Source organism: Eulemur rufifrons, chromosome 7, assembly GCF_041146395.1.
Source record: "Eulemur rufifrons isolate Redbay chromosome 7, OSU_ERuf_1, whole genome shotgun sequence".
Lineage (NCBI taxonomy): Eukaryota > Metazoa > Chordata > Mammalia > Primates > Lemuridae > Eulemur > Eulemur rufifrons.
The window spans coordinates 89,329,704-89,346,293 of NC_090989.1; the positions used below are offsets into that span (position 1 = coordinate 89,329,704).

The window sequence follows — 16,590 nt, forward strand, 5'->3', positions numbered from 1 at the left end:
AATGTTCTAAATGCCCCAATACATTCCAGTGGAGATTTAAAATATTTACCATGGGCACTAAATACAACAATCTTTAAAACACGTTGAAAACTTTTTTAACTCTTATGGTTTGGGAAATTAATGTTTAAATTGCTTTTGGGTATGCACACCAACAACTAAGGTAAGAATATATAAATAGCTTTTTATTTATAAGGCAAAGGGATTTTATTTTACTGCTTTAATTTGAAATCAATGAAGCTATTTTTATTTGTATATATTGCTCTATGTTATTTTAATGAAATTAGACCAAAATACATGATAAGATGAAGGGACTACAATTTTGTTTGTTTAATTCTAATGATGACTTAAATGATACTGCTGTCTTGCCTAAAATTGCAAAGGACACGACTTACAAACAGTAACTATAATGTATATCCCACTAACAGACTGCTAAAATAAGGCAGGTCAGACATGTATCATCAAGCCATGAGTCAGTAGCCAAGGCTATTTACAACATCATCATAGCTCAGATCCAGCCAGAAAACCCTGAGAAATACTCAATTGTTTAATGTATATTGTGTCAAAGCACTGAATACTTTTTTGAGATAGGGTCTTGCTCTGTTGCCCAGGCTGGAGTCCAGTTGCTGATCATAGCTCACTGCAGCCTGAAACTCCTGGGCTCAAGCAATCCTCTTGCCTCTCAGCCTTCCAAGTAGCTGGGACTACAGGTGTGTGCCACCATGCCTGGTTAATTTTTTTATTTTTATTTTTTGTAGAGACAGGGTCTCACTATGTTGCCTAGGCTGATCTTAAACTCCCAGCTTCAAGCGATCCTCCTGCTTCAGCTTCCCAAAGTGCTAGGATTACAGGCATGAGCCATTGCACCCAACCTACTTTTTAAAATATTATAGCTAACTAAATTTTTTCAATTTTTTCAATAGGAAGTTAATGATGCTGCTATGAAATCGAAGTACTGATTTCATGTTTTGCTATCATCTCCCAACACTCTGTTATGTATGTACCCGATTTATTTGAATCATGTTAAATTTCTTTCTGACTACTAAGAAAAAAAATCAAATTGGATCCCAAAGTTATAACAAGATATTTCACTTACAATGCCCATCTCAATTTTATTTCACTAATAAGGAAAAATTACTTTGTCTAAAAGCTTAGAATGTAAATAAGAAAAAAAAAGAAATAAAAATAAAAAAATAAAAAATTACAATGTGAGATGAACATACAGGAAAGTACACATATAATTGATAAGAGAAAGTGAGGTGATAACTTGCTAAAAAATTCTAGTGTATATTGGTTACACAATTTATCTGAACCAACATAATAAATGTTTGAAGCAGTAAAATGCTTCAATTCACAGTCAGATTCAGAAAAAAAAAAAATCACTTTACAAAGTCCTAGAGGTTAAAATCTAATTTTTACCCTTACTTATCTGGTTTCTTAGTATCCACTTTGATAGAGAAGGGCTTAGACTAAACCAACAAGGCCAAAACTTTAAAAAGATATAATGTTGGTAGTTCTGAGGCTCTTTTCATTTCAAGGTAAGTATTTGTGTAACAGCCAGTGAGATTGTGGCTGCACTAATGGCTACTCTTAAACTAAAAACAGGTTTGGGAGGGCCACGTCAACAGTGAGGGGGGTTTTGAGTTCTGCCAAGATCACAACATAGGCCATTCAGGAAACCCAAAGGTTTCTGGGATTTCACAATCTTCTAACATTGGAAACGGAGCACAAAACACCTTTCAACTTCCCCTTTACTGGAGGACCCCATGGATGCCAAAGAAATAACCTAAGTATACATCAGGCCACTCTCACATACAAACATGCTAATAGGACACGCAGACATAGGACAGATCACTGCCTCTTTTCTAAAATAAAAAGTGGCTATGTCACTCCTTGATACTTGTGGGGTGGATGTGGGGGACAGAATTTGGCAAAATAGGAAGGAAAAAAGAGTTACAACTCACAAAGTAATTTTTCCAAGACACAATTCAGGGCAAAGAAGGCTAGGAATTTCCCGTGAGTTTTATACAGCATATATATAGGTCCCATTCTACTATGCTTATTACAGAAGAAACAAAGGGCTCTGTTAAACTATTTAAGTGCTATAACCAGTTTCAACAGCTCCCAATGCCAGCAATAATCTACTCACCTTGCTCACCGTATATTGTGGGGGGAAGATGATGCTGAGGAAAAAACTGAGGCGGCATATCTCCAGGTCCAGTAACAGGTGGGTAGTAAGTCGTGGGTGAATTATGAATAAAATGTGGGTGGTGAGTCAGGTAAGGGGGTAGGTGATGGGTGGGAGACATGGCTGAGGGGTAACTCGGGGGATAACATTCAGGAGACTGGGGTGTGACAACCACCCGGCGGACTCCAGTATTGTCTTCAATCACCTTAAAAAAAAAAAAAAAAAAAAAGGAAAGAATGTAATACATATTATTAGCATCCTGTGAATATATGCAGTATTAATAACGTCCCCTTTAATTTTAATTTTCTCTTCCCTCACAGAAAAAAAATTAACGCATATTATATTCTGGTTCTAATTCAAACAGTTAAATGAGCTCTAGAAGTAATAACATTTAACTATTAAAATTTATGAAAATAAACTATTCATCAGCCACTAATTCTGATCCCACAAAACCTTTTGGAGAGATCAACAGCTTGATAATAAATCTAATTTTTGCCAAAATTTTCACTGGCTTCATCTAAAACAAGGGAATTTAATGTGTGCTTAAATTGCTTTTAGGAATGGCTCTGAATATGGAATATAACTATCCATATAGCCTTTCTAGGCCACATAAGTAGGTCTTCCAGGGCTGAGCTTCCAGATCTGCCTGACAGCATTCTACTCCATTCCCGCTTTAATATACACAGTTCCATTATCACAAGGGCTTCAGGAATCAAAGGTAATAGCAAGGGCACAAGCCACAGAAGTACCATAAAAGATCATTTAATCTGGGACTAAGGATGTGGATGAAATGGAGGGATTCTGACTAGTGAAAAACTTGAGCAATCCCAAGTCAAGATGGACACCTTTGCTCCCAAGCTGTCCTGATGATGCAATGGGTGCTGTGAAGGAAGGTACTCTGAAGGACAGCCAGTTACGAGCAGAAGAGGTCAATCAACATTCTACCCACACTTCCTCCAAATGTGTTTTCATTCACCCATGGAAGGCAACTAAGGCAGTGCAGTGCCAATATTCACTGCCTCTGTGGCCAACATCATGCCACCTGCTCTGAAAACAATTTTGGTGAGACACAAGAATTAACTAATACAACAGACATCGTAACTACAAGGTAAAGCTGTGGGCTACAGAGAATGACAGCATGAGGTGGGAGAATCAGGAAAGGCTTCAGGGACTTTAAAGAATTGGTAGGGTTGGGACAGCTGAGCGATGGCCTCTGGGTCAGGGTCCTACAAAGGAGGGGACATAGAATGAAACTGGAAACCAGAACCAGGTTGCCAAGGAGACGCTCCAGCTGGTGTAATCCAATATTTAAGACAATCATGCATATACTCTGACAAGAAGTTTTGTTTTTCAAAAAAACAAAAGCAAAACAGAAAATTGAATTTGTTTGTATATTGAAATGGATTTTTCATTACACCTCAGGAGGTAGATTATAGGCCAAAATAAAATGACCTCATTGTATCTAGAACATTCTAACAACAACAAAAACAAAAACTGTACTTAGCTTCATTTTTAAAAAATATTGCTTAAGCCAAATTGGCAAATCTATCAATGTTTAGGCTACGCTTCAGTGTACAAGACAGATTTAGTTTGAAATAACAGCCATTAATCTTTATATTAAGAAAACAAGGCTGGGCACAGCAGCTCATGCCTGTAATCCTAGAACTTTAGGAGGCCAAAGTGGAAGGATTGCTTGAGGCCAGGAGTTTGAGACCAGACTGAACAAGAGTGAGACCCAGTTCTACAAAAAGCAGAAAAATTTATCTGGGCATAGTGGCACGTGCCTGTAGACCCAGATACATGGGAGGCTAAGGCAAGAAAATCACTTGGGTCCAGAAGTTTGAGGTTGCAGTGAGCTATGATGATACTAGCACTCCAGCCTGGGCTACAGAGCAAGACCTTGTCTCAAAAAAAAAAAAAAAAGAAAGAAAGAAAGAAAGAAAGAAAAGAAAAGAGAAAAGAAAAGAAAAGGAAAGGAAAGGAAAACAAAACAGAACAAAAATCTTTATATTCATTAATAAACCTAACATAAATATTTCTACTATTTTAATAGTTCATATTAACTCCTTAAAAATAAGATTCCTAGTCATACTCCCTACTAAAGTTCAGGACATAGGGACGTAGCTTTATATGTGTTCTTTAATAAATGTAACCTCTTCTGGGCCTTGGCAAGCTAATCACACTAACCTCATTTATGAATGTACAGCTGCTGGCTGTTAATTTTTAAGTGAATGTAAAAGGGGTGCTTAAACCATGCCAAAGGAAATTCTCAGGCATGTATTGATACTTATCATCAAAGCACCTTTTTTTTTCTTTTGAGACAGGGTCATACTCTGTCATCCAGGCTAGGGTGCAGTGGCATGATTATAGCTCACTGCAGCTTGGAACTCTAAGACTCAGGTAATCCTCCTGCCTCAGCCTCCCAAGTAGTAGCTGGGACTACAGGTGTGAGAATACAGGGTATACGTATGCTGTTGCACAGAAAGCTTTGTACGATATTAGTATAAATATGTTACAGATTTCTCTAACCATCTGATACAAACAATGCACTATTCTACAGTGTCTTCTTTCCCTCCCCAACCCCAACTAGCTATTAAGAAAAAAGTAAGGCATATTCTAGGTGTTTCTCTTTCATGGAAACTTTATTCAATTCTGGAAGGTCCACAGAAGTATTTATTTTCTAGAAGTTTACAACCTTTATTCTTTCATTCAATGTAAAATTTTCAGCAGGCAACCAACCATAGACTTTACTGAAGTAAAACAAGAACAGGGCTCTTACTGGATACGAAGAACTCTTCAGACTTTTAAACAGGAACAATTATAATGAATTAAATGAATAAAATTTATTTTTATCATTTTACTATATAATTTCTGACTACTATAACAAAGTGGTTTCAAAAAGAAGTTCATCAAAAAGTACTAACAAAAACAAGAATTCCAATCAAGGGGAATAAAAACAAAAATAAAGGAGTTACAGAGATAAAAGGTTATTTTTTATATAAAAATAAATATTTCTAGTACTTAAAAAATTAATAAATGTTAATCTGAAGTATAAATTACCCTTCAAGCACACACCCCAAAGGTTTCCAGTTAGAAAACTAAGTAGCTTTTTGAAACCACAAATTGCCTGCACATATAAAAATTGTTTGGCAGCCCCATTTTTAATTATCTCAAATTATTCTGTGGTATTTGTAAAAGACATTTCCATGTACATGGAATAATGAAACACTTTCAGAAACCTGCTCTTACCAAACCCAAGTATGTCTTATCATTAAAAAGATTTATTTAAAAAAATAAATATTAAATCTGAAATAGATAATTGTAGAAACAATTATCAAAAATATGTGCTCAATATTTTAACATAAACTGCAACATATTTTAGTTATCAAATTCGGTTTTGATCTATGTCTAAGGAAATTATGCCCATGTTCCCCCAAAGAATAAGAAAGTCTAAGGATCATAATCATAATGCACAAAATAATAAGCAACTTAGGAAATTATGGCAGTAACAGTCTTTGTTTAATAAAGATGATTCATAAATAAATATATTACTGTAGTAAAAGAATTTCGACATCAGAAAAAGTTTAGTCCAAAAATCCTGAGGCAACAAAATATGCCTCCAATCTTCATAGATACTACGGAAAAGACATTCATTTCCTTTTGGGGGGTATGAAATAGTGACTGTGACAATGTCCAGAGACAGACAAATCACCTGTTTTCAATTCACCAATTATTTTCTGACAAGTACTACATACCAAATGCTGGGTATTCAAGGGTGAGAAAAAAATAGGTGCTCAATAGTAAAACTCACCACAGCCTAAAAAATATTATAAAGACAGAAATTAGACTAATTCCTAGTAAGTGCTGTTACAGACATCAGAACAAAGTCTTGTGGTTTCAGAAATCAGGACAAAGTATTCTTCACCTAGGTTTTTTCCAGTTCTGTAACTTAACAGAACAGTCAGTCATGGGTCTTCTCCAGAGAAGCGCAGAACCTTGGAAAAGACTGCTGTGCCAGGTTCTCAGACTGCTACCTATTATGGGCTGAATTGTGTCCCCAAATTTATATGTTGAAGTCCTAATGCTAGGTACCTCAGAATGTGACTGTATTTGGAGATTAGACCTTTAAAAGAGGTAATTAATGTAAAATGGAGGTCATATGGATGGGTCCTAATCCAATATGACCACTGTCTATATAAGAAAACACTGGGCAAGGTGGCTCACGCCTATAATCCTAGCACTCTGGGAGGCCAAGGCAGGAGGATCACTTGAGCTCAGGAGTTCAAGACCAGCCTGAGTAAGCGAGACCCTGTCTCTACTAAAAATAGAAAAAGTAGCCAAATGTGGTGGTGTTTGCCTGTGGTCCCAGCTACTGGGCAGGGTCTGAGACAAGAGGATCACTTGAGCCCAGGAGTTTGAGATTGCAGTGAGCTATGATGATGCCACCGTACTCTACCCAGGGCCAACAGAAGGAGACTCTGTCTCAAAAAAAAAAAAAAGGCGCAATTAGGAAACAAAGAAGGAAGATCATGTGAGGACACCAAAGGTAGATGGCCATCTATAAGCCAAGGAGAGAGGCCTTAGAAGAAACCAACCAACCCCGCCAACACCTTGATCTTGAACCTCTAGCCTCCAGAATTGTGAAAAAATAAATGTCTGTTGTGTAAGCTTCCCAGTCTATGGTACTTTGTTATGGCAGCCCTAGCAAACTAACACACCAACCTATCAGAGCCTCAGAGCATGAAGGTTGAATTCAACTTTCTTCTACCTTAAGTTCTACAAGCTTTATCTGCTTTAAAGCAAACAAACAAACAAACAAACTCTCTTTAAAAAAGTGATGCATTTATCTTCCGTGAACAAACACTCAGCCGTCTTCCTCAGGCTAAGGAAGAAAGCCTGATGGCAAATAGCTAGTTTGGTTCTTTATTGTGTCTCTTTGTCCAGTTCAGTACATATTTACTGAAATCTTCTATGTACCTAAGATTTGTGCTATCCTGTGACCTAGAAACAAGGACAAGTGGCTGGAGAAGAAGGCACAAAATGTTAAACAGGGAGAATTTTTGTCTGTCTTATACGAGTGTTTTTATTTTTATAAGTATGACAAAGAGAACGAAGAAAACAAAATGAAACAGGCTGGAGTCAGCAGCAGGTGGGAGCGTTCATGGGAGCACGTGGAGTGGCAGAAGCAGGGGAGCAGAGGGGGGCTCAGTCAGTCCTGTGGTCGCCAGCTGTCTGACATGAGTTATCTCGTCTAACTTCTCTAACCTTCTGATAATCAGTTATTAGCATCCCTGCTTTACGTGGAGAAGACCAAGGCACAGCATGATTAAAATGCACTAGTTAAGTGGCAGGACCAAGATTTTCATACTCGTCTGTACACCGAAGTTTCCACTATGTGGAGAATTATACAGAAGTTGTATGCTGAGAATATGTAAATAATCAACTGTTGAGAATTAGGAACCTGGGTTGTTAAGAGACGTGAAAACGATTTAAGATACAACCAATAGTTATTGACTATCTGCTGCTATGCTTTATACCTTCCACCTAAAAGGGGTCGGCACATGTTAGGTTCATGAACAGTACCTGATACATAATAGTGGCAAAATCTTGTATCAATTACTATTACTGTTACCACCTCATTAAATCCTCCCAACAGTCTTGTGAGGCATAGCTGGTTACAGTTACCCCATTTTAGAAACAAGAGGAATGAAGCTCAAGGAAGATAAGCTAAGGTACCCAAGGACACACAGCTGCAGCAGGGGTGTCAATTTTGAGTTCAAGAATTAAAATGGATCTCTTAAATACACATATTTTGAGTGTTTTTTTTCTTTACCTAACAGAGCAGGAAGGTAGTTCCCTTTACTGAATTGAAACGTTCCAAAGGAATTTTAATAAACTCCTCAGTTCCTAAAACTCTTCCCTTTCTACTCCTACTGGGCTGCAAGCCACAAGAATCAAACGAGAAGCTTAAAAGGCAGGAGGCAAAGAAAAATGAAAAAGGCTGCCCCAGATGGCCAGAGATGATCCAGGAAGCGGGCAGAGCAGACCCTGCACACGGACACATGTGAACCCACAAACATGTGTGCAGCGTGGAGTAACTGGCAGCTAGTCTGCTGGGGTGGCAAGAAGCACTGAGTGAGCTGCCTAGACACAGAAAACTGGGGCCAAACGAGTCTGTGAAAGTCAGGCTCAAGCTGAATTTCTAACTGCTGCCAATAGGTCTGAGTAGGCTCCCAGGCCATTCCAGAAAGAGAAGATATCAGATAAAACTGAGGATGCAAAGAGTGACCAAAGAGAACAAAATGGCCAGTCAATATAATACAGCTATGTGGACCAAGGGGCTGGGCGGGCCATGAGCCCAGAGTCCTCCCAGCCAGACTGGTGCTCACCTCTCCCCCAGCACCTGTGTCCCATAGCGCAGATCATACAGCTGTCTCTCCACCCCACTGCAAGTCCCTCAAAAGCAACTGGCACACAGAAGCCTTTCAATAAATGTTGGTTAAATGAACAAATAAATAAAAAAGCCACCCCCTGCCCCTGCAAATGAAGTTTATCTGCTTAGAGTTGATGTCAGCCAAAAATATAAACACATTATCAAAAATTTTGTCCAGAACTCTGGTAAACAGCTGACATCCTAATCTAAAATTTCAGATAATCTGTACCCAGTTAATTTTTATCTGTCATTCCTGACCCTCTTATCTTAAATAAGTGTGATTTCACTTCAAGTATTTATAACACAAAGATCATACATCTTCAATGTAAGTTCTACTTTAATACCAAATGAAGCTAACGGTTTTATTTTATTCATTACCAAGCAGGAGTACAAGAACATCAGCACTCACTTTCTCTTTTTGCACTACCTCCTACCTTTGCATTTTCTAATACTGTAAACAATATAAAAGAGAAAAGCAAATTTGTTCTTCATGTAGGGTAGAGATGTGAAACAAGCACTGTACCTTCCTCCCTAGCCAATCAAGATCTTGCTGCTATGGATGAAACTCCCTTCACCACCACCCAAGAACCGTAAGAAGAAAACAAACATTAGAATAAATTCAAGGAGGAACAAAAGAGTTAGGGAAGCAAGTGGTCAAACATCTTATTTTTATAGATGAAGTTAAGTTACTTGACTTAAAAATGGTGGCAGATATCCTATAAATATATACAACTATTATGTACCTATAATAATTGAAATTTTTTAAATGGGTGGCAGAATTGAATATATTACCCTATTCTCCTGACTTACTTTTCTGTCTTTTCAAATTCAATGATTAAAACTGTGCTTGAAAACACCAAACATTACTTCTCAACCTCATTTCTCTTCATATGTGTAAATGGCCAACACTAATGAAAGAGTATTTGATCTTTCCAATGTTTCACTACCATATATATTCTGAGACAATAAACCCTCTTAAGTTTAGGACCAACTCCTTTTGCCACAGAGGATGGTTAGTTTTGTATCCAAACGGAAAAATAAATGACCGGTAATATTTCTAAGTTTCTAAAATCCCTTTACATAATAACAAAGGATTATCCTGTGGAGCAGTTAGAGCTTGATAATAGATACCCTCTCCTAAATCAAAAAAAGGTCCTTGAAAATTCCAATTGCTTTTCTCAAACAGTTCTTAATCAATGGTTAAGTCCAAACACCCCATCTCATCTGCTTTATAAGTGATCAAAGCTAAGGCTTTAAGTAATGAGCTGATTCACAAAAAGTCCCTAAACATTTTACATGCACCCTCATTTATATCTAGACATCTTCAATTTCCCATTGGTGCTTAATATTTAACCCACACAGTAACTCTGGACAATGGGTAAGGTACAGACTAAGGGGAGAATGGTTAGATCCAAGTAATAAATCCAGTGTTGCCCTACAGGAGGATCAAATTTGAAGGTATTGAGGTATTGACATGACACCTGTCTTCTGTGCTTCTGGGCATGAATCTTATAGAAAGGCTTATCCCAATGTGATACAAGGAGACAATCCCATAAATGGCAATCCCTCCATTGGCTTTCTACATGCCAACACTTTTATACACTCAGAAAAAAGCCAAGGTTCTACTTACACTTATGTAAGTCTTTAATCTGGCAAAAGGGGCACAACTAGGGCATATATAAATGAAATCAACTTTTATTACCTTACCAGACACACCTAGTTCTTTGTAGGTACTACTTTCCAATGATCTGTAACCACTGAGGGTTGGAGAGGAGGATGGAAACAAATGCGTTCTCTGTGTTATCTCTTTGATCCAACTACTTCAGTGAATTACGTAACGCTCCAGTTGGGGGACAATGCAATCATTTATTAAGAAATTGTAAATTAAGAAGGAAGCCCAGCAAGGTTAAGAGACATATCTTAAGAACTGCAACTCCAATGTCTTAAGGACTAACCTCAGGATGGACCCTCAGTTAGCTGGCTACAGCTTCATCTTACCATATCCCAGCTGCCCCAACTAGAGGATTCCATGGGCATAGAGGAAACCCCTCCCCTTCCCATTAGAGAGGGCTGAGCTTCTCAACACACTACAGAGAGCCACAAGGCCTATTCTCAAAGCAGAGGATATGAAAAATGTAGGACTAGGCACTGATGCTGAAGGCCAAATAGCAAATTGATTAATTTGATGTAATAATCAAAGGTGACAATAACAACTCCTACAATTTGTACATCACTTAATATTTTATAAATGCTTAGCACAGAACTTGATTCACTATAATACTCTAAAGATTTTCCTGGCAATGGGTAAGGTACAGATAGAAGGGAGAATGGTTAAATGAAGATAACAAATCCAGTTAACATAAGCAACTCCAATCTAACATAAGCAACATCATAGTCCTAAATTCAAGATGAGGAATTCTCAGGTATGATTAAATAATGGAACCTAAGGTAAGCTAAGCAGGTGACAAGATTCATATCCAAGTACTCTGACTAGAAATGTTGTGCCACTTCTAGTAGCAATAGTTATGTTCATCACAACTTCAAAATTATTGTAGTTAGTAGACCTGCTGCTAGATATTATTTAATGTACTAATAAAGCAGCACAAAAATTACTGTATCACCTTTTAAAAGAAATTTGACCACTGTACTTCAAAATAATTGGTCTCCTTTTTATCTATGAATTTTATATTTTACTTTTTAAAAGACTTCCCCAGTCTGCCAATCGATTCCTTGGCACAAGAAAGAATTAAGCATACATTCTGACAACACTCAGGTAATGCCTATCACAGATCAAAATAACCATATTATAAGTCCAAATTTGTGAACCTGATAGGTTTCAAAGAACATATAGAAATACAAAATTCATCTAACCTTGGTAAAGTTTTGTCATCCAACAAACAGGTTAGGAAAAGTTTTTACTTTAAAAAGTTATTACATATGATAAATATGGGTTACTAATTTACAAAGATAGATGATAACTGTGTAGTAAATCAAATGCAGTGTAGCAGGCATAATTTAACAATAATGATTCAGAAGTCATTTCTGGATATGACACTGTCTCAATATTATTGTGAAAAATCAACTCTCGTTTTTGTCTAGAAGTAAGGAATAGCATTCTAACTGGAATGCTAAATATCAGTGAGTGTGCTATGCTGTCTTGGTAACGATAGCTTTTGGAAAATTACTTATTTTTCACTTGGTCATCTTTTTAAGGAACAATGTGAACAATAGAGGAGAATCGCCTAATTCTAGATTAGAAAAGAACCTCAGAGATCCTCATTTTCCTTTCTCCTCTTCCCTTCACAAGCTAAAAATGGCTCCAGCCAGCCAGCTAAATTTTGATAAATGCCTACTATGTGCTGGGCACCTTTCAAGGAGCTGGCAATCCACTGATGAAAGGACACACAAAGTCCCTGCCTTTGTGTGGAGTTTAAATGCGAAAGGAAGACAGACAATATCAAGTAAACAAGTAAGTGATACCCCAAATAAATAAAATCGCTGAGGGAGTTGCATGCAGACCCCACCTGGGCCTACATGTCCTACTGCTAATTCTGTGTTCTGTAATGTCACAATGCCAGGACCATAGAAACAAAGGAAAGAAATCAAAGAGAAAGTGCAGAACAAGGAAAAGGCTCAGGAAGAGGAAACTTGCACAATACTTTGCGGGGAGGGGACACCCTTGGTACATTTCTTTAATTTAGCATTGCCAACCCTATCGGTAATCACTCTTCAGACAAATAAACCATAAAATGAAAAATAAAATTGCTGCAAATCCACTGATAATGAAAACTAAATGATACCTAAGTACTATGCTCTTTTCCACAGAACCCTCCCAACCCCCACGTATACACTCTATACATTGTGGAACGTTTTCCTAACTTCCTATAGAAAAATGAATTGCTCCGAAAGACTTAAACTCTTCAAAGAGAATCTAGTTTTCATTATTGTCTGCCAAATGGGTCCGATTCTTTGTGAGGGCACAGGGCAATCCCCCATGCTCCTTTCTGTTCATCATTTTCACAATGCTGAAGGTGAAACAAAGCAGTGGTTTAATCCCAGGTTATAATTACCAAAGGGAAGCAGTTGAGGCTAATGTTTAAAGCTCAGCTGCCTTGGCTCTGCAAAATGGGGGGAAAGTAATCCATGCCCTCCACCTAACAGGCCCCATTATTTCTCCACAGGGGCTTCTGCTTTTTGCAACTCTTTAAATGGTCCCCACTGGAGAATGACCAACCAAACCAAAATTTAAATGCATTTTTCAATATATTTCTTGTCTCTTCCTGGCCAAGGGAAATGGAATATATATAATTTCAACAGATACTGACCCATTAACCAATTCCCAAAATGATGAAATGAGGCAAAGTGTGTACCTCTGCTATAACAACAAAACTACTTATTTTGACTACTATCCAAAGTTGTGGGATTACAACAGTTAATCTGGAAAAAGAGTAGTGTCCCAAATGACAAAACATTAACTTCGACTTTTTCCTTTCATACGCTTTTTTAAATCTTTGGGTCAATATTAAGTTTTTCCTATAACATTTGAAAATGTATCATAAATTACTATGGAAGCATGGAAAATAAAATTTCTTAAGCAGCTACTGAAGAAATTTTTATTAATATATACATAAGTTATTCAGAAAGTTAATGATGAGGTTAAAAAAAAATGAGAACCATGGCCAGGATACAATGGAAGGAAAAATTTGCTTCATATCATGTGATTTCAGTATGGCTTTAGGAAGGCAAGCTCTGCCAAACTTTCACTGGAATTGCTATAACACAGTCTTTTTCATTGTAATAGCTACCATCTATCAAATGCCCACACCTCACATAACATCTCCCTTAATTCTTCCCTCTACCACATCAAGTAGGTATTCACACATGTGGTGAAAGAATTTATAAAAGTTACATAGAAAGTAGCCAAGGTGGAATTTGAAGGAAGGACTCTCCAGGTAATGCCCACGTTCTCCTCAGCAGTATTACCTGCCTGGTTTTTCCCCAGTTTTAACTCTAATCACACTCACAAATGCTTTTATATAATAGAGATGATGATGACTGTGATAAATTAATTTCCCTCTTAACTAAATCCACTTTGTTCACAGTTGAAAAAAACTTAGCCTGTATTTTCTCTGCACCTACACAACTGTCTATTAAATGCCAGGAGTTTGTCTTACTGTAAGATTACCTGCTCATTGCTAACATTTGTATTTTATCAAATTTATTTGACCAACTTTATCAATTTATCTTTAAAGGACTTTCAGCTACTTACTATACAACAAATTTGCTATAATTAAGAATTTCTCCATTCACTCAGTGTAGAGTTACTAATGTAACATTTTTACATGTTCACTTGCCTCCTTCTTCAATTTTCTTACAGGAACAGACCATCCCATACATGAGTAGCTGGTGTTTTAAAATGGGAGATGTGTAAGTATGCACACCACACATCTATGTTCACACTGCCAGACAGCAACACATCCGTAAGGACAGGCTCTGCCACTGACTTCAAGAATGTATCGTAGTAAGAAAGGTCAGTATAAACAGAAATGCCTGGGTTGCAATCCTGGTTCTAGCTGGGGCCTCAGCTTCCTCATATGTAAAGGCAGGATGGTGAAAACTGGAGACATAAACCATTTAGCACAGTGCACAGCATACACAGCAGTTCATCACCACCACCGATAAATCCAGAGTAGGCGGGGCCATTTTTCCCAGCCCCCCCCACCACCCCCGTGTTTGCTGATTCTCAATTGGGACAAGTTACTGTCTTCCCCTCCCCACCCCTTTTGTGATAGCTTTGAGACATAATTCATATACCATAAAATCCATCCTTTTAAAGTGTCCAATTTAGTAGTTTTTAGTATATTCACAGAGTTAAGTGAGCACCACCACTATCTACTTCCAGAACATTTTCATCACCCCAAAGAAATACCACACCCACTAACAGTCACGACCCATTACTCCCTCTCCCAGCCCCTGGCAACCACTAATCTATGTCAGTTTCTATGGAGCTGCCTACTGTGGACATTTTATATAAATGGGATGATACAATACATGGCTTTTGAGTCTGGCTTCTTTCACTCAACATATAAAGAAAGGTTCATCCACATTTGAGCATATATCATTATTTCACTCCATTTTATGGATGAATAATATTCAATTGTGTGGATATATCATACTGTATTTATCCATTCATAACTGATGGATATTTGGGTTGTTCCCACTTTGGGGCTATTATGAGTAATGCTGCTATGAACATTCATGTACAAGTTTTTGTGTGGTCATGTTTTCATTTCTCTTGTGTTACCTAGGAATGTAATCGCTATGTCGTATGGTGACTCTGTATTTAACCATTTGAGGAACAGCCAGACTGTTTTCCAAAGCAGCTATACCATTTTACGTTACCACATACAGTGTAAGAATGTTCCAATTTTCCCATATCCTTGCCAATACCTGTTATTAATATTATCTGTCTTTTTGACTATAGACATCCTAGTGTGCATAAAGCATACTGCATTGTGGTTTTGATTTGCATTTCTCTGATAGCTAATGAGACTGAGCATCTTTTCTTGTGTTAATTGGCCACTTGTGTATCTTCTTTAGAGAAATGTTTATTCAGATCCTTTGTTCATTTTTAAACTGGGTTATTTGTCTTTTATATTCTTGAATTTTAAGAGTTTTTTATATATTTTCAATACAAGTCTCTTCTAAGATATATTGATTTGTATATATTTTTTCTCACTTTTCAGTTTTTAGTGATATCCTTTGGGACACAAAAATTTTTAATTTGGATGAAGTCAAATTTATCTGTTTTTTTCTTTTGTTTTTCCATGCTTTTGGTGTCACATCTAAGAATCCATTGTCTAAGCCAAGGTCATAAAATTTTACTCCTAGAGTTTTATAGTTTTAGTTCTCACACTTACATTTATAATCCATTTTGAATTAATTTTTTATATAACATGAGGTAGAAGTTCAACTTCATTCTTTTTGCATGTGGATTTCCAGTTGTTCCAGCACCATTTGTTGAAAAGATTATTCTTTCCTCCACTGAATTGTCTTAGCACTCCTCTCTCTTTTAAATATACATTCAGAGCGTTTCATTGTTTGCAGGTATGGTTCAGTCTAATCTTGCTATTTTCCAGCTATCAAGCATTATATTACTCAACTTGAACCTGCAAATCTTTGAAGCATATATATAAACCTCTCCTAGATTTATTTTATTTAAGCTTGGACACTCATTTACATTTAAAAACATTTATCAAGTACCTACTATGTGCCAGGCAGTGTTCTAGATGCTGAGACACAATTCCCAGGAGGCAATATGAGTTCTTTGGAGCAATTATGAAATGCATTGTATTCCATGACAGAGATGGGGACAAAGTGCCAAAGATGCTGAAAGAACAGAACCACTATTTCTGCACTAGAGGTTCTAAAAGGGTCACACTGAGGAGGAGCATTTGACCAGAAAGAATGACTGAACTGTCAGACAAAGAAGGGCTCTAGAGTATTCCAGACAGTGGGACATTATGGGCACAAAAGCATGTAGTTGTAAAAAGGGCCCACGATATCTAGGGAACAGAAGTTTACACGTTGCAATGTGGGGCAACAGGTCAAAGTGCCCCTTAAAAGGAGAGCAGGACTGAGTGTTAGGGATTCTCATACACCACACTACGGAACTCTAACTCTACTTGTGTACAATTCTACATCTGAACAACAAAGCTGTGTGTATTTCAGAAAGAGGACTGCGGGAATAAGGCGCAGAATTGACTAGCATAGGGACAACTCATCCTGAGCATTTCTCAAATACGTCCAGCCTGGAAGAGGATTTTTTTTAATTTTGTGATTTCTTTCTTTCCATAACTGCGTAACAATAACATGACAATAATGTATTTTGCTCCTTAGATCTCTTGGTGATGAAAAGTCTTCTAAGACATTTTATATTTAGTTCCACCCTCATTTCTTTGAAATGTATATA

At 37.3% G+C, this 16,590-nt stretch overlaps 1 protein-coding gene across 3 annotated transcripts in view; it reads right to left on the reverse strand.

Moving 5' to 3' along the window:
* FNDC3B (fibronectin type III domain containing 3B) overlaps window positions 1–16,590 on the reverse strand; it is a 329,585-nt gene that overhangs the window by 143,224 nt on the left and 169,771 nt on the right. For all 3 annotated transcript variants that reach the window (XM_069475276.1, XM_069475277.1, XM_069475278.1), the window contains exon 5: window positions 2,147–2,390. In XM_069475276.1, the coding sequence (XP_069331377.1) occupies window positions 2,147–2,390 (244 nt within the window). The remainder of the gene's footprint in view (window positions 1–2,146; window positions 2,391–16,590) is intronic.